We start from the raw sequence: 27,728 nt of genomic DNA, 5'->3' as shown, positions 1-27,728 counted from the left end.
AGCTGAGTGACCTTGTGGGGGAGTTAAGAAACCCCTTTATGATCATTTTTCTCATCTGTAAAAGGGGAATAACAGGAACCCCCTCAGTGGTTGTTACGAGGATTAAATTAGTAGCATCTGTTTGGCATGTGCTCAGCAGTAACCACCCAGTAAAGTCAGGCATTATGATTGTTAAATGAGGTGATGCATACAGAGGTTTTGTTCGCTGACACAGTGAGAGTGTGCCTGAGACACCTGTTAGTATCACAAACTGGTCATTGATAAATATTTGGAGTTAGTAATCTGTTGCTATTGACTTGGGTTTACGGGCCTCTAATACAGTAAGATTCAAGCTTAAAATGAGAATTTTAATATTTTATTCGACTTATTTCATAACTCTCATTGAATGAACTAGAAATATTCAGATGTCACAAAACCTGTTATTGATGCATTAGCTTTATGGCCATTTTATGGAATCCAGTAACAGCCTTTGTTAGTTTTGGGATAATATACAGAGCCACAAAGCAAATATTCACACTTACCTCTCCACAGACTTGCCACAAACAGTATCCCATTTGTCTCTGACTTCTCCCAGTAAATTGTCAAGTTTCTGAGTGTCATCAGGAAGCAAAGTCTTTTCTTTCAGGGCTCTGCCAGTTCGAATTGTGGTATCATACACAGGCTGCTTGCCGCCAAGGGTTTTCTGAAACTCCTGTTTCCAAAAAGGAAAGAAAAAAAACCGATGCTAAAAGTCAGATGACGTCTTGATTTGGAACAAAGAAAAATTTTCAGTATTCAGGTTGGTAATCAGAGTATGAATGTCACTACCTCTTGAACAACAGCTTATCCTTAAGAAATTTATAAATTTTTGTTTATACCATGTACAGCAGTGACAACTTCTAAAACCTGTAGTTTTAACTGGTTACTCCCACAATCACTTTGTTTGAACTGCTATTTAAACGAACGACTCTTATGGTTAGGCATGGTCTAGATATAAAATGGAATGCTGGTTTCATCACTTTGACTTTCCAACATTAACTGACTTTCTTTTGACTAGCTCTGACCTCCGTTTTTAGCAATCTTCAGTGAATACCAAGCTCACAACCTAAGAGCCACGAACTGCTTTACCTTATGCTTAGAGAGCTGGAGTTTAATTTTGTCTGGGTCATTGGATATCTCCAGCTCCGAGTCCAGGTGACTCTCTGCATCTTCTAGCCAGTCAATCAGTTTTTTCCAAGCTTCATGGAACTACAATTACATAAAAAATAACTTATAACAGGAATGACTATGCAAACTACACTTTCATGCAAATCATTCCAGAGACTCCACACATGCATCCCAAGGTTGTTCAATAAATTGGTGTCTTTCTTCCATAACTCACTTGTTTTGCCCGCTTCCTGGCATCATCCAGTGATCGCCCTCTTTCAATAGACCGCTGGACAACCTTCTCCCATCGAGACTGGACGCTAACCAGCAAATTTTTGATCAGAACAACGTCCTGTTTTTGGCTAAGGAACTTTAACTGATTCCCAGTTTGATCCAGCTCAATGATCTGGTCTCGATGAGCATTGACCTCATTAGCGAACACCTGAGGGGAAAACGTTGCTCTTTTTAAACTGAGAACAACATAGAGGAGCTTCTCTTCCAACTAGTCCTCTCAAAAGGAAGGGAACATCGTAACGTCGGAGTTACCTTGTGCTCCTCAATCTGGGAAAGGACAGTATTTAGAATCAGGCTGGGAGGAGAGGCGATGTTGAGATTCTGCTCTGCTAGAGTGAGCCAGTTGATAAATTCTTGCAGGGAATTCTGGAATTCTGTTGCCAGGTTGAGGGCCTCTTCCAGCTTTGACTGAATTTTAATTAAAACACACACACAAAAGGAGAAAGGGCCAAATTCAGGAATTGTAGCTTCAAGGACAAAGGCGTGAATTGTCCACCAAATGAAATGACCTCTAAAAAGGAAGCCCCATTTAATCAACCTCCAAACATGCCTTGCTTACAAAAAGGGGGGGGGGGGGCAATTCAATGTTAGTGTCTGAAACCAAAACAACCACATATGAAAAGGAAAGAGCACGATTTGCAGCTATGTTGCTTTCTCTTCCATTCCCCACTTCCTGGGACATTAAAGGATAGGGATGAAACTATTCAGTAAATTTAAGTGAACAGATCCTTCAGTGGTGACAGCTGCAGGGGCTGCAACTTGTTTGGGGCAAAGCCTCACTTCCCTAGAATGTACTTTTGTGGTGTAAAAACAACTAAATGAAAAGCACTTTACTGTTAATGATGACGCTCGCGCAGTGCTGTTTAAATGTGTTTTCAGAAAATACGGCACCTGAAAATGTATGAGGCTGGAGCTTATTCTTTTTTTAAGTAAGCTCTAGGGCCGATGTGGGGCTTGAACTCACAACCCTGAGATCAAGAGCTGCATCCTCCTGGGGTGCTTGAGAGGCGTCTGCCTTCAGCTCAGGTCACAATCCTGGGGTCCTGGGATCGAGCCCCACGTCAGGCTTCGGGGAGTCTGCTTCTCCCTCTCCCTCTCCCCCTCCCCTCTTGTGTGCATGCTCTCTTTCTCTCAAATAAATCAATAAAATCTTAAAAAAAAAAAAAAAGTCGCATGCTCCACTGACAGAGCAAGCCAGGCACCCCTGAAGCTCCTTTATAAGCTACAAGAAGAAAAGGTGATAAGAGCCATAACATTCTAAGCAAAAATCTGACAACATTAGAATTTTCAGACACTTCGATCTAAATCAGAATGGCAAAAAAAACAATGGCTCATTCGGGGCATGTGCCACTGCCCAAGAATACACCCCAATTCCAGAGTCTATAAGCTCCAGCCTCAGAGATAAGCTCTACCCACACACCTAAGTGAGGGCCTCTGTCCCTGGCCCATCTACCAGGCAGGCACAGCGGAATAATGGCATGTTGTTAAAAATGAATATATCTAAAATCCTCATAGAAACCCAAGACGTACATAATAAATGTTAATTGCTGTTAACTGAGTTATACTGTAGAGGTTCTTCTCTTTGTGTTTTCGGGTTACTTTTGTAACCTAGAAAAAGACTATAATGAATGTTACAAAAACATAAGACCCAATCAAAACCAATCAAAAGGAAAAAGAAAATCTCCCTCAAATTTATCACAGAAATGCTTGGAAATTAATGCAAGTTCCTAGATGACAGGACATCTCTCCACATCACTTTATCTGTCTTCTTTAATATAGCACCACACACATTTAATAAATGATTTTAGTGATACTGAAGTGTAATGTCCTACAAAATCCAAAATAACCATCCTTGATACCCGGCCCTTGTTGGACCAGTTCCACCAGTGATGGATCACTATTTCTTAAGGCAACCTGTTCCACTGATGGGAAAACCTTCTAGAAACTTCTTGATTATGAGCCAAAATCTGCCTCAGATTCTTTAATTAGTCTTAGTTCTGCATTCTGCAGGAATAACAGAGGATAGTCTAAGAATTAGAACAAAGCCTTACACTCAGCTCCTCTGGTCATTCTTCATGTAAGAGAAGTACCAGACCCCACACTAAAAGAATTCTAGGAAATTAATGCTTCTCTCAAAATGTTCATTAGATATGTGAATATTTGTTTCATGTCCTTTCTGCCCACTGAATTTCAAAATGATAGGGTCCACGCCTTTACTTCCACTATACACCTAGCTGCACAGTGCCTGGTACACACATGCTTAATAACCATTGAATGAATGGATGTGGCCAACAGATTTGAACACGTATCTTACATTTGATCTGCACGGTGCTGAGGGATACTCCAAAACTCGGTATTCCTAAAACCAATGTTTTGAGGCCTTGATCCCTGATCACTTTTCTTTGGAAGAGAATTTGATTTTTGAAGAAGAATGGGAAGAGGTCACATAATCTACTTGTCTCCTAATTTTTAGTAAAATTCTCTGCACACTCCACTTATACTAGAGTCCAAATTCCTTGCGGAGAATATTAGGCCGACTTCCTGCATGCTGTTTCGACCCTCCCAATCCCAAACCAGTGACTCCAACTTAACCTTGTTTTTCAGTAGGAACACGAATTGGTGATTAATATGGGCCATATAAGTCCATCACTGAGCAGTAACAGCCCGTGATGTCTTAACTGGTAAAGGCAGAAAAGGAATAAATAATAAAAGCAAACATGGCAGAAACTAGTACCATCAATGCAACTTGACACAGATACAAAATAGAAATTTAACAGCAGAAAAGACAGCTTGATTAGCACAAAAGCAATCCTGAGGGTATCAGTTCTGAAACTTCTGGTACCATGTACTGGTCTTTGAAAAATCTTCACAGAAACTAGATGGTAATTACATGTAATTGCCAAGCAAACTACTCAAGCCCAGTAATCACACACTGTATTTTGTGGTGATACCTTTCTTTCTTCCATCTTACTGCTGACCACATGCCACTTCTGTTCCAAGAGAGCTACACTCTGTTCTGTCTTTGAGCCAGACCCAGAGTCGTCACGGCTTAGAAGCATGAGCCTGCCCTTGTCAAGCAGTTGATTATAAGTCTCTTCCTTGGCTTTCAGCTGGGAATAGAGTTCCTGCAAAAAAAAAAAAAAGGCAAGAAAGAGATTGGCAATGCCAATTCCCTGAAAGACCCACACACAGATTTATGAGCACAGTTGGAAAAGTCCAGAAAGGTCTCACTCTTGATTAAAACCGTTTCTTTTGGATTCAGTTCAACTGCTGAGCAATGAATCCTACCATTCTTCATTAAAATTAAAATAATTTTGTTACCAAGTAAAGAGGATTTTTTTAAGGATCAGAGATCACAAAAATAAACCCCAATAATTTATTTCTGTTTCCTGAAACATTTGCCTAGAAATTATGTTGCCTTTTTTTCCCCTCAGCCCCTTTTGTAAAATAGTCAGTATCTACTGATTTCCTTAAGTGCCCCCAAACACTCTTTTCCTAAGTAGAGACACATCTGTGTTATGTATTTGTCTTCTTGATGCTCTCACCTTCAAGTCAATATTCTTGTGCCAAGTGACTGACCAACTCAAAATTCACCAATGTATTTCCAGTCAAGCTTTCCTGTCACCACTGCTGCCTGTGGTAGGGGGTATTAACGCCCACATAAAAGCAGCAATCTTTAAGGCTGTACTAGATTGTCGGTAAAAATGCATGCTTTGTAGACTCTCACATACATACAGGTCTGTGAATTCAGTAAGGAGCTGCTGAACAGGGGTTTATGTTCAACTTCAAGAAATGTCTATTACCATATGTGTATCAAGCTGTTCCCTAGCAGTTTCAGGAAGTCCTCCTGTGGGCTTAGATGCAGAAAGTTGGGTCTCCATTCTGGTCAATTCCAAGAGGAAATCTTCAATTTCACTGTGGAAACCCTGGGCCTTTGAGAAAAGACATATCGGCAAGGTCAGTGGTCAATTCTCAGCTTCAAAAGTAAACTTCCTAAATGACCATATGAGGAGCCTATCCTGAGGGAGGAATTCTGGGCTGCTCTGAGGGTGGTTCTGTTGCTGGATTAGCATGGAGCCTATAGTTATTTATTTCTAGGATCTAGCAGAATCCTTTGTACTTCGTTATAACCTATCATTGATGTCTGATAATAACTTGATGAACTGAATGACTAAGCTACTATTGTAGATGGACTGGCAGGGGAGGGGGCGGGGGGGGGGAAATCCTGACTTGATGCAAGAAATAACCGAATCCGTCAGCAAGCTTTGTCGTAGCCAAGATCTACTAACTTTGAATAGTAACTGAAGAGACTAGGCTACAAACAAATCCAAAAAGAACCACTCAATCAAAGGTATTCTTTCCAGACAAGTTCTAGCATGGAACTGACCTTCCTCTTAAGACATAGAAGTGGCGGGGATTCTACTCCCAACTGCTTTCCTTTGACCGACTCAGGCAGGTGCTCCTCCGGGTGCTGTGACGTGCACAGCCCCACCTACCCGGCCTGGACAACACACGCACCTGCTGCAGGGTCAGCTGAAGCTGCTGCTCTCTCTCCTCTGTTTTCTGTAACACCGACTCCCAGCACTGGTTCATGGTTTCCAAACGGCTCCTTAGGCTGCTGGCGTCATCTCCAGCACTAGATTCAAGAAGCTCATTGCCAGCTTTGTTGACGGTTTCCACTGTGGCTTGATGGGCCAAAACATCATTTTTTAGAACCTAAAAAAAATGTTGAACACCATTTATTTCCATAGATATATCATCGAGCCTGGCTCTCTATGGTGCACACAACATCAGAAGGTTTCTGGTGACAACATTTGGTCTCAAACCAACAGGCTTAGAGATGAAAACTGAACACTTACATGGTGCTTTGCGAGCTCAACTTCAATGACTTTTGGGTCTCCGCTTATTGGTCTCTGAGCGTCTAACAATTCCTCAGTGTGAGTCAGCCAACTCATCAGTTCCTCTAAGGCATGCTGGAACTGGCCAAGGGCCAGGAGAGCACCTTCTAGTTTGTGCTACCCAGGGAAAGATATAAAGGAAACATTTGTCAGGAAATTAGAAAACAGTAGCTAGTTGTCCACTGACGGACTCTACCATTTGCCTCACCTGTCTGTGGGCAATTTTTTCACCCAGGTTCTCCCAGAGGTGCTTGAGTTCCATCAACGGTTCTCGAATGATGTCTCTGTCCGTCTCATCCGTAGCCTTCTTTAACATCAGTTCACCCTGGTGATTGAGCTTTTCCATCTCAATTTGCTGTTGGTAAACTTCCACTTTGAACTCCTACCAAAGACATACTTCATGTTAACATCAAACAAAGTCTTTAAAAACAAACAAAAAAGCAACCCTTCTTCAAAAGCCACTCCCGGTGACAAACCTTCATTTCATTTAACTGATCTTTAACAGTGTTGAGGTCCGTGCCGACAGGGGGCATGGTGCAGAGCTTAATCACAGCATTATCTAGCCAGTCAAACATAGCCTAAAATAAAAATACAAACAGTCAAAAACCAAAAAAAAGCACCAGCTGTTGGGAGAGAATTAGCATTATCTCTGCTGAAATATGCAGACAAAATTCAAAGTACCCTGTGCTGTTTGTGTTTTTAGGTAGGAGGCAGGGGTAAGGGATAATGATCTTTACTCCAGTGATATGGAGATTGGAGCACGGATCCAGTGTTCTTAGGATAACGTCCAAAATAAACTACACTCTGGAAAAACTAAACGTGAATAAAAGTTAGTATTTATCATGGCCACCTAACAAGCTCAGGGTGGGGTGAAAGTACTGTGCCAAGCTGCGCTTCAAGGTAACGTGGGTTTGGAACCTCTGGCAAGCAGGGACTTACACAGCTTCACTGCAGAGCCACCCTGAGGGTAAAGATGATGATGAAATCATGGCAAGAAGAGGAGAACTTCGGAGATCAGTACTTTTCTCACTAGGAATGGGAAACTTAGGCTAGAAATACCAAAACAGCACTGTCTTAGGTTTGAGGATGCTCCAGTCCTGTAAAGGTGATCCACTCTGACGCTGGATATGGAATATGACAAAAAGAACACAGAATCTTCCTTCTATGGTGGTCACCCTGTGACCTCTCACCTGAAGTGTGTCCTGATACTGCACAGCGGCCTGCATGGCATCCTCAAGCTTTTCTAGCCTCTCTTTCCAGGTTTTGTTTAAGCTCTCCCAGGCATTATTCAGCTAGGGGAAAAACAGATTCTTTCATTAATATCAGTCTTCAGTATGAGTCCACTAATGTGTCATCTGAATTCCATATCCACTTTTCCACACCTCATCAATGCTCTTCTTCACTTCGGGCTTCTCCGTTTCTCCACAGGCAAAAATCAAATCTGCTCCAAGGATTCGAATAAACTCCAATTCCTCATGCAGACCATCTGTCTCTTCCTTAATAGTCTACATGTAAATGAACAGAACGTGAGCCAAAACAGAAAGCAGAACAGAACTTCCCAAACTTTGCAAATGTAGTTTATACCCTCATCAATAGCAGATGTTGAACAGAACTGTCAATTTCATGAAAGCCTTTCAATGTCCTTCATATTCACCTACCCAGACAGTGAAACTTCAGACTCGGTTCATTTCTCTTTAGTTGTCTCTCACACACACGATATAGATGTATGAAATATATTTATATATATAACAATATGTATAAACTAGTCTAGGGAAGGTCTAATGAGCTTCAATAGTTTACCAAAGGTTCATGCTTCCAGCCCCCAAGAGATTATAATCTACAGCCAGAAATCTATCATGGGGGTCGTGGGATCAAGCCCCTTGTTGGGCTCTGTGCTCGGAATCTGCTTCAGATTCTCTCCCCCATCCCTCTCTCCCACTCACTCACTCTCTTTCAAATAAATAAATAAATAAAATCTGAAAAAACCAACAACACCCCCCAAACTATCACAGGGAAGTATATCAACAAGGATAAAATAATACGGTACAAGGCACCAATTTAAGAGCTGAGAGACTAACATCACAGAAATGCTAGGCTATATCTTGGAGAAAGTCAGTTCTGTGCCAGATCCTAAAAACTGGTTCATGCACTGGCAATGACAGGGGCAGGGAGGGAGAAGAATGGCTGAAATAAAAGCAAGACAAAATATCAAGAGAGGAAATGGCTTATACTAAAGAGACAAAATGAGGTGAAAAATGCAGTTAGTAAAAACTAGGCTCTCCAAAACAGCTAGAAAAAGATATCTCAAAGTAACAATTGTTACCCTCTGGATGATGAGTCCAGAATGTATTTTCTTTTCTACTGCTGTTTTTCTACACTAAAGAAATTGACTTTAAAAAAAGAAAGCAATTTACTTGAGAAATAATGTACTCTAGAGAGCACAAAAATCAGAAAGCACACTCTACTAATGTGAATTAAGTTTAACATTGATGGGAGAATTACTTTGAGTGATGGAACCATCCTCTATCATCATTACAGAGGTTGTATGAATCTATACAAGTGGTACGACATGTATAAAAAAGAAAGAAATCTCTACTATAACGAGCACATATTTTTTAAGTGGAAAAAAGTCTTGTTAAATAAACCACCAAAGGCAGCAGGCCAGGTACGTGGTTAGCACCTGGATAAACTGATTTTTGGGAGGACGGGTTTGCTTCTGTCTCACCTCAGCAGCTTCCACCTGCTGTTTGATGATAGATGGGTCAATGCCTGGGCTTTCCAAGTCATGCACGATGTCCTGGGTATCTCTGATAGTGGTCAGGAGAGCGGCCATGTCATACCAGAACTTCTCTGCGAGCTCAAGGACATCGAGGAACTTAATTTCTCGCTCTTCAGCCCGAGCTTTGATGTCCTCCCAGAAGAATACCATTTGATCTAATTTGTCCTGGATTTCTGAGGGAATAAAGAATAGATATGAATGGGACTCTCTAAGTACTTGAATCTGCTTCATCAGAAATTTCACCTAGTTCTCATCCTTTAAAAAGCTCTAAAAATTTAAACTGAAGAACAGTTTTCTACCTTCGCTGTATTATTTCAACATTTGTATTTTCCACTTATGTGGGTCTCCCACAGAAAGAGATCACAGAGGTAACGGGGAAATGAGTTATCATCTAATATAAAGGTATGGCTAAGATACAAAAGGCCGAGGGGAACCTAGATGGCTCAGTCGGTTGAGCGTCTGACTCTTGATTTTGGCTCAGGTCATGATCTCAGGGTCTTGAGATCAAGCCCTGCACCTGACTCTGTGTTCAGTCGGGAGTCTGCCTGGGATTCTTCCTCCCTCTTCCTTTGCTCCTCCCCCTGCTCATGTGCTGTCTCTCTATCTCTGAAATAAATAAAATCTTTAAAAAAACAAAAACAAAACTAAAAGACCTAACTTATAAAGGGGCTGAGATGAGAACTCTGTTTCCAGTGTTCTGTGTTGAAACTCACTGTGTTTCCCACGTAAAGCATTACAAAAGGTAGTTATGTTCCACGTACTATGGATACTGCAGCTTACTCATTTTAGAGGTTAAAAGAGCATTGGTTTCCTGGCTTGGGAATCTACCGATCGTAATCTTGTTTTAATGGGGGAGATGTGTTCTGGATTCCAAATGACTTCCAAATGACTTTGTGGAATACTCACTACTTGGGGCCTGCCTTCACATTCAATGAAATATACCTGGTGGGATGCTGGAGTAACCACAGCCTAGAATTTATTCTACTGATTTTCTTTAAAAATTAATTAGATTCAGGGGCACCTGGGTGGCTCCCTAGGTTAGGCATCTGACTCTTGACCTCAGCTCAGGTCTTGTTCTCAGGGTCTTGAGTTCAAGCCCCACGCTGGGTATGGAGCCCACTTAAAAAAAAGAAAAAAAAAAAAAAAGAAAAAAAAAGAAAAAAAAATTAGATTCATCAAGCACCTTTTGCAGCCAGATCCTTGTCAGCTCCCTGAGATCGCCCAATGAGCTCTTCTCCACAGCGCTTTAGGGCCTCAAAGGAAGGCTGCAGTTTTTCCAGCTCCACAGTGGCGCTCTTATTGTCACTGATGCACTCTCTGATCTTGTCTACTTCAGCAGGGATCAGTGGTGGCATACGCAGGCGAGAGGAGAGATTCTCCAGAGTCTCCAACATGGGCTCAATTTTATCATGGAACTAAACAAATGTTGGACCATTAGCCATCACAGCAATACTTCATCACATTTCTGGGGGAAATGTTAGGGAATAAGGCCAGGGTATAAATCTACTACTGTTTAGGATAACTTGCATTCAGCCTAGCCTGATGGCTGTCAAGTGTTAGGTTTGGCCTAAGAAACTGGTTTGGGCATAGCATATCAGTGCTGGCCCATCAAAAAAAGAAAGTAGATGTTTATTTTCAAAACAAACAAACAAACAAAAAGATATAAGTAATATGCCAGAAATCAACTCATTTAGTGCTGTCACGATACTCTCCCTACTCCAACTAGTGTGACAAGAAAGGGACGAGACCATGAAACTGGTGAGAGTCAGTGTGTCAACATCTCAGATGACAGTTGCATGCAACAGATTAGACCAACAAGTTAGAGGCCCTCCACCAACTGTGTACATGAATGGGGAACTCAATATGCCACATGATTTGGAGATTAAAGGTAACATGGCATGCAATTTAATAAACCACCATATGTAACAGTGAGAAGGGAAAATGTTGGCATGATGAAAGGTAATTAAGGAAGGCCAAATCTATGTTTATTTTAAGAGAACAATTTACCTTCCCACTTTTCTGGTATCTGAAAACATGACTATAATCATAAAATTTTCATTTACAATCTGAAGCAGAGAAGGGGGGAAAGGGAACAATGAAGATAAGCTTGCCCCCCAAAAGCTCTCTAGAACCAACTCTGGATTCACTGGAATAAGGCTTATCAACTCTAAGTGTCTTACAGGGAAGACACAGTGGGATTTCCTCAACAAAATCACTCCCCACCACTCTCTCACTTCTAGGTTTCACCCCAGGTGAGACTGGCATAATAAACCACACTAATAAAACTTATTTCACTGAAGTTAAGGAAATTTCCTTATAGTTAAATTCTTTCAATTCTCAGCTTTATGAGAACCCCCTAATCCCAGTGGGAGTGGGCACCTTACCTCTGCAATCTGTAATGGTGGGCGCGGTCAACACAACAATGAAATGTGACGATGTGAGGAAGACAGGAGCAGGCAGCAACAACACAAAGTAACACATTCCACAATGTGAGTGAGAGATGGGACGGAAGGTGGGGGGAGAAACTTGAGTAAGTACAGATATTAACCAAGAATATTGAGACTAAACATAGGAATAAAATACCCAGACATGACAAAAATACCACTAACAGTAATATATTAGTTGAAAAGTATGTAGTTACATGCTTTAAAGTCCACTGCTGGTGGTTTATGTTTCTCTTTGGCTCTTACTTCTCCCTACTCAAGCATCTTTTTCTGAACCAGGAACTAGCTGGTGGCCTCCTGAATAAGAAAATTCATGTGCTGTTCTCTAAATTTCAAAAGTAAAAAGCCAAATAGGAATCGGACTTTTCTTGACACATTTGTTGCTTCAAGGTGAATTTATCCAAAATCATCCCTGCTAAAGACTCATCACAATATAAAGTTTTCAAGGAAACTGTCCATAGACGACATATGCCAGCCGAGATGAGTTTTACCCCCCTACAGTGTCAGTATACCAACATTCCTTGGAATGAAAATGTAGACAGGCCAAGGTTCCTGGTCTACTGATGATGTATCATCAGCATGCTGGTCTAGACATTCGAGACCGCAGGGGCATGCCTGGCACAGAGTCCTCCTGCTTAGACTACAGGACAGGGTTGAGGGGTCATGAGTTTAAGACACACACATACCTGAGCCGACTGGGAAACAGCCTCGTCGAGGGCCAGAGCCCGCTGGCGCACCTCCTCTTTTATTTGGGCATACAGGTTTTCTGCTTTCTGGTATTTTTCCTCCACCATTTCCCCCTCCTCGGGGTTTAACTCCTTTAGCTGTGGGCCTATCTTTAGCAGCTTATCAATATGGGGTTTGTGTTCGGCAATGGATTCCCTGAGTTGCTATGTAAAAAAATAAAGTGAGCGTTTTTATACCAGTTTAATTTGCTTAAATATTTTGATCAGAGCTCATATCAACTTTGAGAGGAACAAACTGAATTGCTGAAGACCAGCAAGTCCCAGCATCTCACCATTTATGAAAGAAAAACCAAACAAACACTTAAGTCTTAGGTTCTAACACTATCTAAACCTTATTTTTGAAAGCCATCAGATGTCCCATCACCCAGGAAGCCTTCCCAGACACATTCTCTCTTACTCCCCCACCTGTCCCCACCGATACAAGTTTAATCCCCCTCTTCCGTACATATGAATACTCCTGTGTACGGTATTATAATTTACATGGTTAAATACCTGTCTCCCTCCCCAAACTGACAGACATTAGCAAGACAAGGCACAAATGGTAACATTTCTAGTAATCCAACCACTCCTTGACTTTATTGCCGGTTCCTTCAGTTTATATCCTTCCACGTATAGGAACACAGAGAAAGGAAGCACAAGCCATTAACCAGAAACATTAAAAACTATCTTTAATGGTAACAGCATTAAGTGTCTACAGATTCCCCTTTTCCCCTAAACTACATGCCACAAATGCTCTCTGCCCTTTCTTCAGGCTCCCACTCCAACCAGGGCCCAACCAAAGGGAAAAAGCCTCCCAGCCACACCCATCTCACAACATCCCGCGGTGGCTGGAAAGATGAAAAGTTCCCTTGGTGTTTACTTAGTTCTTTACTTCTAAATGCCCAGGGCTCTGATATCTCCATGCTTTTCTTTAACGCATTCATTTTAAGGACAAGGGAAAGAATTCAGGTATGCGTTTGTATTGTGCAAAGAAATTCTGATTAAGAATTAATATCCTAACACAGAACTTACACCAGGTAGGCACTAATGCATATGTTGTTTTCAAATAAATCGTGGAGCCCATGTTTAGTTCTGCAATGAAATAAAAGCCAGCGTGCTCCTTACCCTCATCTCCTCCTGCTGCTGCCTGAGCTGCTCATGGTCAATGGCCGGAGGAGGTAACTGTGTTATCAGTGCCCGGGTTTCCTCAATCCAGGGGCTGAGCTCCTCGTGAGTTTCCCAAAACTGGTTCACCAAGACCTGGGCCCGCTCAAGGCGGGTGTAACGCTCTGAATTGAGCAGACTAATGGCTTCGTACTGCTGTATTAGAGACTCTGTCTTTTCCTATGAACAACAAAGTATAATACTTATTACTCTTATGAACCCTTCTTTTAAGGAAAAATGTAAGTGTATATACATTAAAAACCTTTGGTTTTTAATGCTCGGAAATGGATTAATTGAGCAAAATTACAAGTGATTTATATTTTCCTTATACTTATCTGAATTTTCTTTTTCCTATCACATATATGTAATCTTTCTAGACTTTTTAACACATGAAAGTAGTTTCAAAGACAGTCAAACAGAGCAACAGTCAGACAGCACAACACAGCATTAACCTTTTAGTGAAGACACACAACTTCAGACACAGCATTATTATGGTGGGTCAGTTCAAGACAGAAGACCTCAGGGCCTGCAATGGGCCCTCTACCCATCAAGTTTCACTTGGCGTTTTTCCTCTGACAAAAATGTCTCCACAAACCCAACACTTATGCTTCATATGTTTAAAGTGAGTAGCTCGATTTATGAGTATTTCTGAGGAAACAGTGGTTAACCACAACCTTTGCAAAAACAAACAAAACTGGTCTTTCCTAAACAAAACTGGTCTGATCATTTAGAAGGACGTGAAGAAAGAATATCTGCATATGGTTCTGAAAAATCTATCACAGATACTTTGAAAGGTAACTCAAAGATCCTTATGGACTGAAGAAGCAATTCCTCGGTTATAAAGAAAATGGATTTGCAATATATTTCCCAGCATACAGTAGGACTGTTTGGACATTCGTGCACACAGGGTTAGAGGTGTGAACCCCCCAGAACATCAAGCAGCACTTTAATACCATTACCAGTAATAGAAAGGAAAAACCCTTCTTAAATATCATTTTACAATTGTACTGATTCATCATGGTCAAGACAAGAACAACATGCTGAATAAATAAATGTAATTCACCTGTAATACAGCTTTTTGCTCGTCCCCACATGTGCCAAAGATTTCACCACGATGACTGAAGAGTTCGTCCATTGAATCTTTGTGTCGAATGATGTCAATGGAGAAAGCCTTTGAAAATGAAGTAGAGTTAGGTCATGAAGTAAAAGGACCCCAAGCCTGTGTTACTGAAATGTTAGACAAAATCTATGAAAAACTCCTTGCTCTGATAGAGCCACATCAAAGCTGTTCTCTGAAGTCTGACACTTTGCCTATCCATGCATCTTTAGTGCTTATCTTTTAGTAGCTTACAAAAGTATCATCTCTCCTAAAAATTATCCAGAAAACTGCTAACTATTCTTTCCTGAATTAATGGTCCTCCTGCTCCCTTTTCACAAAGCAAAGAATCTCTTCCTTATCTAAGCAAGTATTTTAAATCTCTATCCATCGTCAAACTGCATTATTCCACCTGGGTAGTCAGGAACTCTCTTGCAGTCACTCTAAGCGGGCGAAGATTCTCCTCGCTCAGGGCACAGTGGGTGCGTCTGTGTTACACTTACCTTCTGTACCTGCAGCTGAGCTGTGGTCTGGTCTTGTTCCAGGCGAACCGGACCCAGGGCCATCAGTTTTCGTTTTGTTTCAGCAACCCAAGCTAGCTCTGCATCAGCAGCTTGCTCATACTAATAGACATATTAAAGGACAATGAACAAAGTACATACAACAAAGGTCCACCTCCTTACAATTATAATTTCTTCAACACAGAAAAGCCTGGATTTTCACTAATATGGTTTGTATCTATGAAGTAAAGCCAAAACTGGGGAGAATTTCATAAAATCATAAATCAAGATGAAGACAATTTGGAACGGATTATACTTCAACAAATAGGAGTTGATCCTATTTCAACTTCTTCAGAAAGAAGTTACAAAACCCAGTTAGTGGCCCTACAGCTAAGAACAATGGAAACTGACACCCTTAAAAATATACTTCTAATCACAGTGCTTTTATGAGACTGTGCTCTCTTTCTGCCAGTTCTTTTTCCTACCCATACACTGAAGGGTAGTTTTAGTTGTATGTTTAAATATATCATTAAACATGGCAGCAGGCAGTTGAGCCAGTTAACTAGAAAGCGCCTGCTCAGCTGAAGGAGCACAAGAACCCAGGAGAACACCAAACTTTTAAAGGGCCATGCGGAGACAAAGAAAAACGAAGAACATGTTCTATATGACTGCTATTTAATTAGGGTCCCCCCATTGTTTTTCTTCTTCAACTTTGCCAACTTACACTAGTATCTATTTAAAGAGGAAATAAGCTCCGCCCAAGCATGATAGATTTCATACTGAAATATCTGCCCAAGACTAAAGACATATTGGGGATACACTTGAAGTCAGAGCTAGCTTCTATGTGGTTCACAAAGATTTTGCTCATCACTCTGAACCCAAGCAGTCATGTTATATGTACTGTGCACCATGACACATTAGTAGGTACATATCCAGCTACTTCGGAAAGCAAATAACTTTTTCCAGAAAGCAGGAAGGAAAAAAGACCGAGGGAAATATGACACCTGTGTTTACTGGGAAGGTTCTATTTTGGATGGCTCTGCTATTTTGGTTAGCATATTTGATAGTAATTATAGTTCTTGGTTCCTTTCCCTCTTCCCCCAGCTAATGCTAAAACAGTTGATTATGTCAAACTAAGATCGGGATGCGTTTGGACCTTTTGGTCCTGGATATTATCTTCTTCTATCAGAATCTGCCTCTTAATGGGGCAGCAGCTGAGAAGAGGGCTCACATAAACTCTACCACAAATTCCCGTCTTCTCATAAAGGGTCAAATAGTTTCAGTTAAACTTGAGATCCATCCTTACATATCTTTACTCAATCACTTCCCATCACTGAAATAATCCGTTGCATCAGATTTCCCTTAATCTCATTATTCCTATTCCCGAGCCTGTATTTATGTGGGTCATAGTTCTGTACGTTATACATACATCCCTGCTGCCTCAAATGTTAATGCAGAGGTGTTTATAAACATTACCTGCTGTGATCTCTGAATAGCAGCATCAATTTCATCCACCCTTTGTCCCACAGTGTCACTGACCAACTTGTACTGTTCGTTGGCATCAGATACAAGCTTATCTAGCCCTTCTCTGGCTCTCCAGGGCACCAGCTCTAAGAGAGCACGGCTCACTTCATTCACTGTGTCCAACACCAACCTGTGCTCCATGACCTCCTTCTTTAATTCCTAAGGAGGGAAAAAAAGTTTTCAGGCCATTCCTTGCTAAATTAAGCACATTAGCAGCTGTGCTGGGTGGAAAGTGCTATCTCTACCACACATCCCAGCAGGGCTCTGACCTCCTTCCTCCACTTATTTTTTTTCTTGTCTCAGATTTTTCAATCATTCCACAGCCTGACTTTAGGCTTAGTTGCTGCTTAGAACTGCCTGCAACACTTCTTGGGCCAGACTGTCTCTGGGTAAAACAAAGAGTGCCTCTTTCTTTTTTTCTCTCCTTACTTCAATAGAATTGATAAAATAATTCTTTAACCACAGGCATTTAACTCAATCAGTACCTACACAGTTTCTCTGCACATCTAGAACTGCACTAGGTCCTGCAGGAAAACCAAATACAATCATGAAGCACCCAGAGAATGAGTTATAGAAGTAAATTTTAAAATGTTACCATGTGAAGCAAACTTCCCAGGGATCTGTGATTCGGTCTTTTTCTCCCCCCCTTCAGACCACAGCAAGTGGTCTTACATAAGTCTGCCTTTATGTCAAATTTTACTGTCCATGAGCAAACAAGAAACAAACGAGGCAGAACTTTTTGGTTTAGATTTAAGGTATTGACAACTGGTGATGAAACTTAAAAATCTGAACTTAGGATTTTAAGAGGAAATTTTTTCCCCTTTACTGTGTGAAATGACAGCTCACCTTCTGTCTTTGTTGAAACTGGGGTATCTGCTCCCCTGTGGGAGACTGTCCTCCACTAGCTGCCAGCTCCTCCTCCACCTCCCTTAGCCACCCAGTCAGTTCCTCATAAGTAGACTGGAACTTGGTGGCCAGCTGCCGGGCTTGCTCTAAAGTTCTGAGGGCCTTGGAGCTAGTGACTGTGATGTCTGCATAGCGAGTCTTGATTCCATCCAGTTTCTCTTGGATAAGCAATACCTCTTCACCTATGGGGGACAGCACACAATTATTTATATTTAAGAGGAAGTGAGGGAGTCTCTTTCCAGGGATGAGGAAGTCTCTTTAATCCCCCTTTCTTCAGTTTAGAGCATGAATTTTATATATATATATATTTTTAAAGATTTTATTTATTTATTCGACAGAGATAGAGACAGCCAGCGAGAGAGGGAACACAAGCAGGGGGAGTGGGAGAGGAAGAAGCAGGCTCATAGCAGAGGAGCCTGATGTGGGGCTCGATCCCATAACGCCGGCATCATGCCCTGAGCCGAAGGCAGACATTTAACCGCTGTGCCACCCAGCGGTTTTATAGATGCTCTCTCCCTATGGTAGCAATTTCACCTACCATCCCACACTAAGGGAGGTGGGAAATAAACCTTCTAATTGATAAAAGTAGCCACTTCTGAGATTATTAAGATCTGAATTCAACTGCAGGTGTTTCTGGATGTTCCCAGCACCGTTCCATGATTGCTGGCCTTGCACATACTGGAGGGCAAGGGGAGCCATCATCCACAACCAAATGTGAGACAACAAGGTCTTTTAGTTTTCAAAAGATTTAGCAGGAAATGGGACCCCAGGCTGCCAGTCTCCAGAAGCACATGGTAATACAATCAGCGAATACTAAGCTTTTCCTATATACAAAGAGAAGGGGCTAGTGCAGGGTGCTTATCTCCTGGGAGACGTGACTGCCTAACTGCAGAGGTGCTAAGAGACGCACTTTCAAGTACCTGTGGTTTGTTTTAGAAGAGCCTGACCATTTTTAATAGCTTGATCTACATTCTTCTTTCTATTAATGATTTCTTCATTTAAAGCCTGAAAGGAAAGAATAGCATTAATCTTAAAGCTATGGCACAGCAAAGGGAAAGAAAGGTGTATCTTTAAGAAGGCAAGTTTAAAGGAAAGAGACGAATACCAGGTTAGTTTACACGTCAGATATTTGATTCCTTCATTACCTCTTTGGTTATGCTATTAAGTACTCAGAAATAATTAAATCTGATACTTATAGGCAAGTTCTCCCCTGTACTGGATAAGAGGAGATGTAGGATTAAATCAGTTTTACCAATCTACTGGTACCAAATCTGAGCCCAAGAAAGGAGGAAGTAAAATTCAGCAAAAATGTCTACTATGTCCAAAACCAAGGCTCAGAAAGTTCAAGGGAAGAAAGTCAGCAAGAACAGGCTGGCTTCAATTAGGATCCTACTTGAAAATTCTCAATATGTGAAGTCAATGAAGGAGAAGAATCTTAGGTTATTTAAAACAACGACAACAATAAAACAACTACTTTGCCTCTTTTTACTATCCCCAAAGAAATTTCATAAAAATCAGATGAGAAGAACAATTTTTTCTTTCTATTAAGATGACAATCCCCGGAATTTGAGCATATGAATTCTAGAAATATTTCAGAAGTTATAGCTACATGGTCAAACCCTGGGCAATATTTAGGGATTTCTGGTTTTGTTAAATTATATTCTCTTCCATAAAACTGCTCAGACAGAAACTGAGTGATACCTGATCTAATGATATAAAACATGAGTTGGAGATGAGACGGCCCCTGACTGTACTCTGGATCGTCTTCTACAGTTACTGATTCAGTTTAAGTACAAGTATTTCCATGGACTCATCTAAGGATAGATTAGTCCCTAGCAACAAGTCTATAACTATGTGCTTATGTATAAATGTATAAAATTAAGTTGAAATGTTTGGAATTAAAAAGAGAAAAGAAATGAGGAGAAACATGAATCAAAATTACAAAATAACTTAATAACATGACCAATAAAAATGGAAAACGTGAATACCAGGTGGTCAGCATGCTGTTTCTGCAGGACATCCTGTCTGTAATCCTTTACGAACACTGAACTGAGCTTGTCCTCAACCTCAGCCAGCCAGTTGAGCACCTCCACCTCGTCCTCCCCGAACAGTCTAGCGTTACACAGTGCCTGTTCAAGCAGGGCTGCTTTCCGACAGCCCCGGTCTTGAATCTCACTGTATCGGGCCTGCAAGGAGTCTAGCTTTTCTGACAGCACGCCCTGCTCTGCAGAGCATGTCAGGGAGGAGAGGGACTGCCCAATTTTGACTGCCTGGTGCACATCTGTTGCATGGCTTTCTATTTCTTCCTCCAGAGCCTGGAAATCCAGATGGAAAAAATGAATAACAGAAACAGAATAAATGAAAAGTAAACATGAAACAATGAATAACAAATGATATAACAAATTAAATAATATAAAAAGTTCACCTACTGAAAGGCAAAAATAATACAAAAAGTGAGAACAAAAGCTGTTTTTTTCCTGATGGTAGCCTATTAGCCTATTGCTATTTTTATTTCAAGGATGTGACTGGACATCTCAAATTAAATTTTTAACTCCCCCCCCCCCCCCCCCCCCCCNCCCCCCCCCCGCCCTGCCAAACATATCTTCTAGACTGTTATAGGCAGGTAATTTCTAGGCTCTCTGACTGCAGTGCTGTGTCTGCATTTGCCACAGCCTCTCCCTACCTTGTGTCGGATGATCTGCTGCTGTATTTTGGCAGTCTGAGTGCCGACAGGCTCTGAGTTAGCAAGCTTTTTCTCTGTGACAGATAAGAAGTCAGAAATAGGCTCAGCTGTCTCATGGAATTGTTTGGCCAGAACCAGGATATCTTCCAGCTGTTTTTGCCTACACAAATATACAGAACAAACTGCTCAGGCAAAAATTCACATTAAGACTAACTGCATTATATTCAGTGAAAGACCAATCTTTACCAGTACATTTTAAGTATCCATAGTAAACAGAACACATATACATAGCACTTCGTGGTTTTAAAGGCTTTCCATAAGCATTGCCTTATTTTGATTGTCATCACCCTGTAAGGTAGGCAGAATAATTATCCCACTATTACGAAAGAGAAAGCTGACCCTGAAGGCTTAAAGAAAGATTTGTCCAATTCACCCATGGAGTAGTAACAGTGCAATGAGGATTCGAATCAGACCTTCTAATGCTCTATCTCCTATGGGATGTGGCATATGCATCATCTAAACATGAGACCAAAATAAAGTTTTAAAGGAGTCAAAAAAATCATCAGTTTTCATTTCTCTCTCCCTGTCACTGCTACCTTCACTTGTGAGTTAAGAGAAGCAAGCATGTGAGGAGTATAGGCAGACTATGGACCAGAACTCCTCCACCATCTCCCGGTTCCAGTGATTTTAAACACTAGAACATAACCCTGCATCCAGATCTAAGGCACAAAATGACCTCAGAGTAGCGGAATTTGCCAACACACATGGCAGTCAAAAGAACTATAGACTTCACAGCTCACTTGGACTCTCAAATCTTACTTAATGTAACATCCATACTAAATAAGCTTAGATTTCAAGTAGCCTATAGATTAAAAGCAGCAAATTACAATGGGGAGAGGAAGCCTGATAGGAAAGTGAAAGAAAAACTACTACAGAACTGGACTGACACCCAGATTAATAATAAAAGAACGTAATTATGTCTTTGAATTGTTAAGAAGAGACTAAATGCTATATCATTTGAAAAGGCCTGGAAGTACGTGAGGCACTTTAGTTCAACAAATATTTACTAAACAGGAAATGTGCCAGGTCCTGTGCTGTGTACCCTGGACAAATTTATTTTATTTATTTATTTATTTGAGAGACGGTGAGAGAGAGCGCAAGCGAGCATGCATGTGGGGCACGAGTAGGGGGTGGGTAGAGGTAGAGGGACAAGCAGACTCTGCTGAGCATAGCACCTGATGTGGGGCTTGATCCCAGGCCCCTGAGATCATGACCTGAGCTGAAACCAAGAGTGGGATGTTCAACAAACTGAACCACACAGGTGCCCTAATTTTTATTATTTTTTTTAATGTTGAAGAATATGAAGATGCTATCTTTATTTTTTTTTTAAGTAAACTTTACATTCAGTGTGGGGCTCGAACTCATAACCCTGAGATCAAGGGTCATATGCTCTACTGACTGAGCCAGCCAACTGCCCTTCTAAATGCTATTTTTAAATGTCGATATGAAGTACAAAATAATTTATGCCAGCCTTCAAAATACATCACCAATTAACATAACTAAAGCACATAACCTTCAAGATTATTATTAATAAACTATTAATAATAAAGATTAACAAACTATTAATAATAGAGATTATTATTAATAAACATAGTATATCATGAAAAAAATTATCCCTGATCTTTATGTCTTCCTGACTTCTCTGGATTTTGGAATCTGAAAGTTTAAAGAACTCAGTGTAATAGGATTTGGGGTAGCAAAGAGCTAACGTAATTTGGAGCTATCAAAAATCCAATATTAAAGAATCTAAATAAAAGTCTTTAGGATATCTGTAACAAATGCAGTTGCTCTTGGTATTTCTCTTTAAAATATTGACCTAGAAACTGTGTTAGGCTAGGAGGATGGAAGTGGGTGGGACAGAAAGAAAAGAGTCATAGAAAGATACTTCAGAAATAAGTCAGGACTTCAATGAGCTTACGGGCGTAGGAGATTAAGTACATAAAATAATGGTACAAGGTATGAATAAAGAATTACAGCAGTTAAGAGGAAGATGAAGGTATTCCATGCTTGGGGAACAAAGAAAAGCTTCGTAGAAAAGTGGAGGATAAACACATGTATTTCATGGAAGAAGCAACACCATCAGTAAAGACACAGAATTAGGAAGTGACAGAAGATACTGAAGAATATGGTGTACTTCACTTAAATATAAGGAGTGAGAAGAAGAGAAGAGACTAAGAAATGTAGATTAGGGCCAAACAGTTGAGGGCTTCCAATGCTGGGTTAAAGAGTTTAGATTTTATTTCATAGGCAACAGGGAGTCATTATATTTCTGAGCAAGGCGAAGGGGAAGCTGGAGAGTAAGTGGTAATGAAGTGATGAGTGACTAGTGATGAGTTAGTTAGGGAACTACCTCAAGTGAGCTACCTCAAGTGGACTAGCCCAAGTCAGGAACTGAGGTAGGGGAACAGGAATTAGAGAAATGGATGAATAGGGAAGGCACTATAGAAGTAAAATGGACAGAGTTTAGCATCCTAATAGATGTGGGACACAAAGGAGTGGGGGGGAAATGGGGTTACGGTTTGAAGCCTGGTAGCTGGAAGGTTAATGGCACTATTAGTGGAAATGGACAAACAGAAGAAAAAAAAGCAGTGCAATCTGGAAATAAAAATAAGCGTAATTTAAAAAAAATAAGTTGAGTTCTTTCGTTTTTGTTTCTCCCAACTAATATGGTCGACAATATTTTGCAACACAGATAAGAAATAAGGACACCATGGGCCAGAGGAAATAAGGAGACTCAAGAGTAGTTAGCTGACAATTGCCATTGGCTACCTGGAAAACTGAAAGGATCACAAATGATCACCTACACTACTCATACAGATTTCTAACTAGCTAGCATTTATTTTTAAAACTGGGGACAACAGAAGCTAAAAGACATTCAGGTGACATACTAAGCTTAAGTGGTGATGTTAGGGTATACAGCTATGGAAGGAGAAAGCACTTCCTCGGAGAAGAAAAGTATGCTGCCTGTCTTTTGGCCACTTACTGAAAATTGTTCATGCATCTCTTGAATGTCCATATACTTAACAGAATCACAGAGACTAGCTCCTAGATGCAAAAACATCTAATATTGGGATAAGCTATCAGAAAAGAAATATGATAAATTTCAACTCCAAATATCAAAAGTAGTATTTATAAATATGAAGGGGAAAAAATCTGTCTCAAAAACTCAGAAAATAACTTGGCTGGATTGCAGGCGTCAGTGTCTGTCGGTTTGGAAGCATGACTGTATCTCAGCAGACCAACAACACAGAGCCATGAGTCTTCCGGTCCTCAGAAATTCACAGAGTAGCTGAGGCTTACTTCCTGAGAGTGACTGTGATTTTGAGGATCATCACCAAAAATTTATTCCCCTTCAAGATAAAAGCCATCATACACCTTCCAGAACACTCTATGACTCATCCAGGACCTTTCAGAGCACCTCAGGGAGAGCAAGACAAAAACTGGACAAAACAAACCTTCTCTGACCCATGCCTCAAAACCCCTTTGGCCTTACCTGGCTGCTGCCTTGCTGAGTAGTCCAGTCCATCTACTTTCAAGACCCTCCAACTGTCCAGTGATTTTCTCTCGATCAGCCAGCTCAGCTGACTGAGCTATTCTGCCTCCTTCTGCTTGAAGCATATCTACTGTGGCCTTTCGATCATCGAGGAGCCGCTGGAGTAACTAGTGCACATAGTGTTTAAGGAGAATGAAAAGTGGTAACACAGGGTAACTTTAAAATCTGAAATAAGGAAGAAAATACAAACAAAAGATCCCCAAACCCCACCCCACCAAATCCTAAACTGAATCGAATAATGGTGGCTTTCTTTCCATCCTGAGGCAAAAACATGAGATGCAGCAGAGTTGCTAAACTTCTCATACGCTTACTTCGGTTTTTAAATGTAGGTGTGATGGTCATTATGTGGCTAACAGGGAACTTATTTTGAACCAGGAGAAAAATGCACTAAAATGGAAATTAAACCAACAAAACACATAGCCAGAACCTTATACATGATATACTGTGTTATTCAGAATATTGCTGACCCTAAAAATACCAAAAACCTTGTAAGACAGAGCTGTGAGTGGAACACCAAAGCAGGACACACAAACGCATACAACTGTCCGGTCCGGCACGTGCCACAGAAAGCTGGTAGATTCAAGTAAGATGAGGTGAATCAGTTTCCACCTTTCTTTTCGCGATCACACAAAGTAGATCAGGATTCTCCTAGACTCCGGAATATGCTGCCGAACACTTAAGCACATGTGTTGTCTGCCACTCCCTACGGCTGTTCCAGTTCACCGTCCCAACATTCTCGCTTACCTTCTGCTCTTGGATCTGTGCTTTCACCACTTTATACTCGGCAGATGGAGGCTTCTGATTGGCTATGAGCTCCTCAGTGTCTGCCAACCAGCTGAGCAACGGCTCCAAGGCATCTTGAAACTTCCCACAATGCAACAAAGCCTCCTGCAGTTGTGCAATCCTTTGTGCGACCTGTATCACAGATGCAGAGGCTCATTATGAGGAAGGAGAGAGCTTTTTCAATGACTACTGACCCCCCCCATTCCAGATTACAACTGCTAAATTTGTACTTGCATTCAGGTTGCAGGGAAACCTCAGATTGAGATGCGCCTTTTCTAAACCCTCCATTCCCAGGGCACTAGTTATCCCCTGGCCACTCGCCTTTTTGTTCAGTGTGTTCCATCGAGCGTTGATCTCTTCCATGTCATGTTCCAAACCCTGCACATCACAGTTTTTTCCAGCACTCTGAATCAATCCCTGGCCGAGACCATTCACCTGCTGCAGCTTCATTTGAAGGGGATCCACCTGTTCTTTCTGAAACATCTAGATAATCGCAAGCCAAAGATTTAATCTAAAGGCAGCAATCAGATCCTCTATACCACACAATGACTGGTCATTCTTGGGAGATTTATGATTTAACAAAGGAGGGGCAGGGGAAAAAAAAGAAAAAAAGAGAAAACAAGCCATTTGTACAGGGGAACTATCAAGGAAACATGTGGTTTCATATTTCAATACATCCTCCTCTGGACAAGTAATTACAGAGAGTTATGGCACTACTTAGGTCTTTTAGCCAATGACTCATGGCTGGTTGGCTGGTTTCTGCTTGCTTAATTTTTAATGCAAAAAGCTATAGAGAATAGAGAAGCGTCAGCCTCAAGATATCATAAAAGTGTGGTGTAGATCAATCCTAAAAGGGAAGGATAATACCAAATGACCAGTTTTTAAGGTTAAAAATACCTTGGGGAATAGCTTTAACCAACCACTGATACATGCAATGCTCTTCTTTGACTAGACTAATAACTCAATTAGCCAAAACATTATTAATGTTGTGAAAAACGCCAACCTCATAGTTTAATCCCCCTGTGGTCATTTAATTCCATTCTGGTCCAGCGCCACAGACCACACACCGTTAATAATCTTGGAACAGTATTCTTGAGATTACAAAAGGAAATGGGCCAGTGATACTGGGAAATGTCCTTACCAACTTCAGGCACACATTCTGAGATGCAGATATACGGAAAGCATTCTTAAAATTATAATACTATATATACATGTTCATCATTAAATAATGGAATTTTAAATCAATGTGAAGGAGTGTAACAAACAATGCATGTTTCTTTCTACTGCAGTTAATAAGCTCCATTATAACTTAGAAATTCCTAAAAGGAAACAGAGTCAAAAGAAAATGATATTTTGACACTCTAACGGGTATTAAGGAAAAGAATGAAATAGATAATTGTCTCGAAGATCAGACTTCCCTCAATTATCAGAGGATAAAACCAGCCACATTCTACACATTTTACAGATCCGATCTGGATTGGATTGCCATTCTTTTTTCTTCCATGAAATGTTCCTTCAGTTTCAGTGTGACAGGTGAGTCAATTAAAGCCAAAGAATGACAGAAAATGGAAGAGAACAAAAATGTAAAAGAAAAACATAAGCTTGGGTTAAGATTAATTTTGGCCTATATGAGATACAGACTACACTTGGATTAGGAAACTGATTCTTCAAAGAATGGGCTACGGCTGGATAAGTGAGTCACCAGGGAGGAAAAGCCCCAGGGAACACTAAAAAAGGAAGGCTACAAAGGTAATTACCAGTGAGCTTCATTTTATACTATAATTTGATTACACCATATTTTGTTAGGCAGCACTACAAGGCGGTTCAGCTAAAAATGACTGTTGCCCCAACAACATGATTCCCGGAAAAAGCAAGTGCTATGATTCCATTTTCTACTAAAGATGTTTTCACTGCAGAAAAATCAAAGCAGAGGGGAAAAAAACCAACTCCAATGTTATAAGTTGCTTGGGTGCAACAAAATGGTGGTGGTGGCAGGGTGTGGGGGTTGGAAAGGCAAAGAAAGAAAAAGAAAGGTGAGGAGGGAAGACGTCAAGTCCACACTGAAGAGCCCCCTTTTATCCAGTAAGCAAATCTTGTCTCACACTTGACATTTAAGTTCCTTCTGTGCTGTCCAATATGAGGCGATTTAACTAAAAATTCAGTTCCTCAACCACACTAGCCACATTTCATGTGGTCAACAGTCATGTGTGGCCAACTGCCTATTGCACTGGCAGTACAGACAGAGAATATCTCCATCTCGGCAAGAAACTCTACCGGATAGCAATATACATGACCCAGAGAAATAAAATACATTTAAATAATTTAGTAATCTCTTTCATATAACAGAGCTAATTCTTTTTAAAAATTTGCATTTACTTTGTCAATGAACATTCCCTATAGAAGCATTAGAGATTCCTTCCTTTGTTTCTCAAGCTCCACTCCATGGATTAAGTTGACAGGGAATGGGTATTTGTCTCATCTTTTTTCCAGAAGTTTGAAAATCTATGATAGTACTCCTAAATAAATACTATCTAAATATTTATTTTGAACACAAGTGAACAGAATGTTATAGAAAGTACACTTGAAAACACTTGCTCCCTTCTCTCAACTCCCAAATAAAGCTGTTCTGCAAAATCAGTGCTTTTAGATGCATTAAAATTCCTATTCCTTAGTTTTCAATGGGGCTGTGCCATGTTATTAACCAACCAGAGCTGGCAGACATTTCCCAGAGCACAACACTAGTAAAAATTATTGCAAGGGTGTAGATGCAACTGGGACATAAAACAGAAAATTTCCCAAAGAACTTAACACTTTTATCTTTGGTCATACCACATTCTCCCAGTTTTCATCCTTCCTGAGCCATTTTTTATCTCCTTTGCTTTCTTCCTCCTTCTCTTCTAGACTCCAAATGTTCATCTTTCGGGGTGGGGATCAGGGGAGGATGTCAGTCCTGGGTTCTCTTCTTGGCAATTCTATCTATTCCCATGGCTTTAAATATTAGCCATGATGCTTATGGTATGTATGTGTCTGTATATACGTGTGTGTGTGTGTGTGTGTGTGCATCCGCACATCCAAATATTTTCTTAATATTGCCACACAAATGAATCATGGGTACCTCAAAAACTTAACCATTCCAAAACTGAACAGTACCTCCTTTCTTCTTCCCCCAAATCTGTTCTTCCCTAAATCAAAAA

At 40.7% G+C, this 27,728-nt stretch overlaps 1 protein-coding gene across 23 annotated transcripts in view; it reads right to left on the bottom strand.

The window, feature by feature from the left end:
• MACF1 (microtubule actin crosslinking factor 1) overlaps nucleotides 1-27,728 on the bottom strand; it is a 332,081-nt gene that overhangs the window by 27,321 nt on the left and 277,032 nt on the right. For 19 of the 23 annotated variants that reach the window (XM_034649704.1, XM_034649743.1, XM_034649718.1 and 16 more), the window contains 27 exons: nucleotides 24,856-25,017; nucleotides 24,496-24,666; nucleotides 23,692-23,858; nucleotides 20,139-20,298; nucleotides 19,444-19,770; nucleotides 18,376-18,460; nucleotides 17,396-17,637; nucleotides 16,502-16,708; nucleotides 15,029-15,148; nucleotides 14,493-14,600; nucleotides 13,391-13,609; nucleotides 12,227-12,430; nucleotides 11,481-11,489; nucleotides 10,280-10,511; nucleotides 9,043-9,269; nucleotides 7,700-7,822; nucleotides 7,508-7,609; nucleotides 6,794-6,895; nucleotides 6,526-6,699; nucleotides 6,279-6,434; nucleotides 5,938-6,135; nucleotides 5,223-5,351; nucleotides 4,371-4,544; nucleotides 1,672-1,827; nucleotides 1,361-1,567; nucleotides 1,108-1,227; nucleotides 522-691 (listed from right to left, as the gene is read on the bottom strand). In XM_034649704.1, coding sequence (XP_034505595.1) covers nucleotides 522-691; nucleotides 1,108-1,227; nucleotides 1,361-1,567; nucleotides 1,672-1,827; nucleotides 4,371-4,544; nucleotides 5,223-5,351; nucleotides 5,938-6,135; nucleotides 6,279-6,434; nucleotides 6,526-6,699; nucleotides 6,794-6,895; nucleotides 7,508-7,609; nucleotides 7,700-7,822; nucleotides 9,043-9,269; nucleotides 10,280-10,511; nucleotides 11,481-11,489; nucleotides 12,227-12,430; nucleotides 13,391-13,609; nucleotides 14,493-14,600; nucleotides 15,029-15,148; nucleotides 16,502-16,708; nucleotides 17,396-17,637; nucleotides 18,376-18,460; nucleotides 19,444-19,770; nucleotides 20,139-20,298; nucleotides 23,692-23,858; nucleotides 24,496-24,666; nucleotides 24,856-25,017 — 4,451 coding nt within the window. The remainder of the gene's footprint in view (nucleotides 1-521; nucleotides 692-1,107; nucleotides 1,228-1,360; nucleotides 1,568-1,671; nucleotides 1,828-4,370; nucleotides 4,545-5,222; nucleotides 5,352-5,937; nucleotides 6,136-6,278; nucleotides 6,435-6,525; nucleotides 6,700-6,793; nucleotides 6,896-7,507; nucleotides 7,610-7,699; nucleotides 7,823-9,042; nucleotides 9,270-10,279; nucleotides 10,512-11,480; nucleotides 11,490-12,226; nucleotides 12,431-13,390; nucleotides 13,610-14,492; nucleotides 14,601-15,028; nucleotides 15,149-16,501; nucleotides 16,709-17,395; nucleotides 17,638-18,375; nucleotides 18,461-19,443; nucleotides 19,771-20,138; nucleotides 20,299-23,691; nucleotides 23,859-24,495; nucleotides 24,667-24,855; nucleotides 25,018-27,728) is intronic. The other 4 variants (XM_034649712.1, XM_034649810.1, XM_034649813.1 and 1 more) reach the window with 2 other exon arrangements.

Source organism: Ailuropoda melanoleuca, chromosome 2 (genome assembly GCF_002007445.2).
Source record: "Ailuropoda melanoleuca isolate Jingjing chromosome 2, ASM200744v2, whole genome shotgun sequence".
NCBI classification, from domain to species: domain Eukaryota; kingdom Metazoa; phylum Chordata; class Mammalia; order Carnivora; family Ursidae; genus Ailuropoda; species Ailuropoda melanoleuca.
Note: the sequence above shows the minus strand (reverse complement) of the source record. Positions and strands in the feature narration are given on the sequence as shown.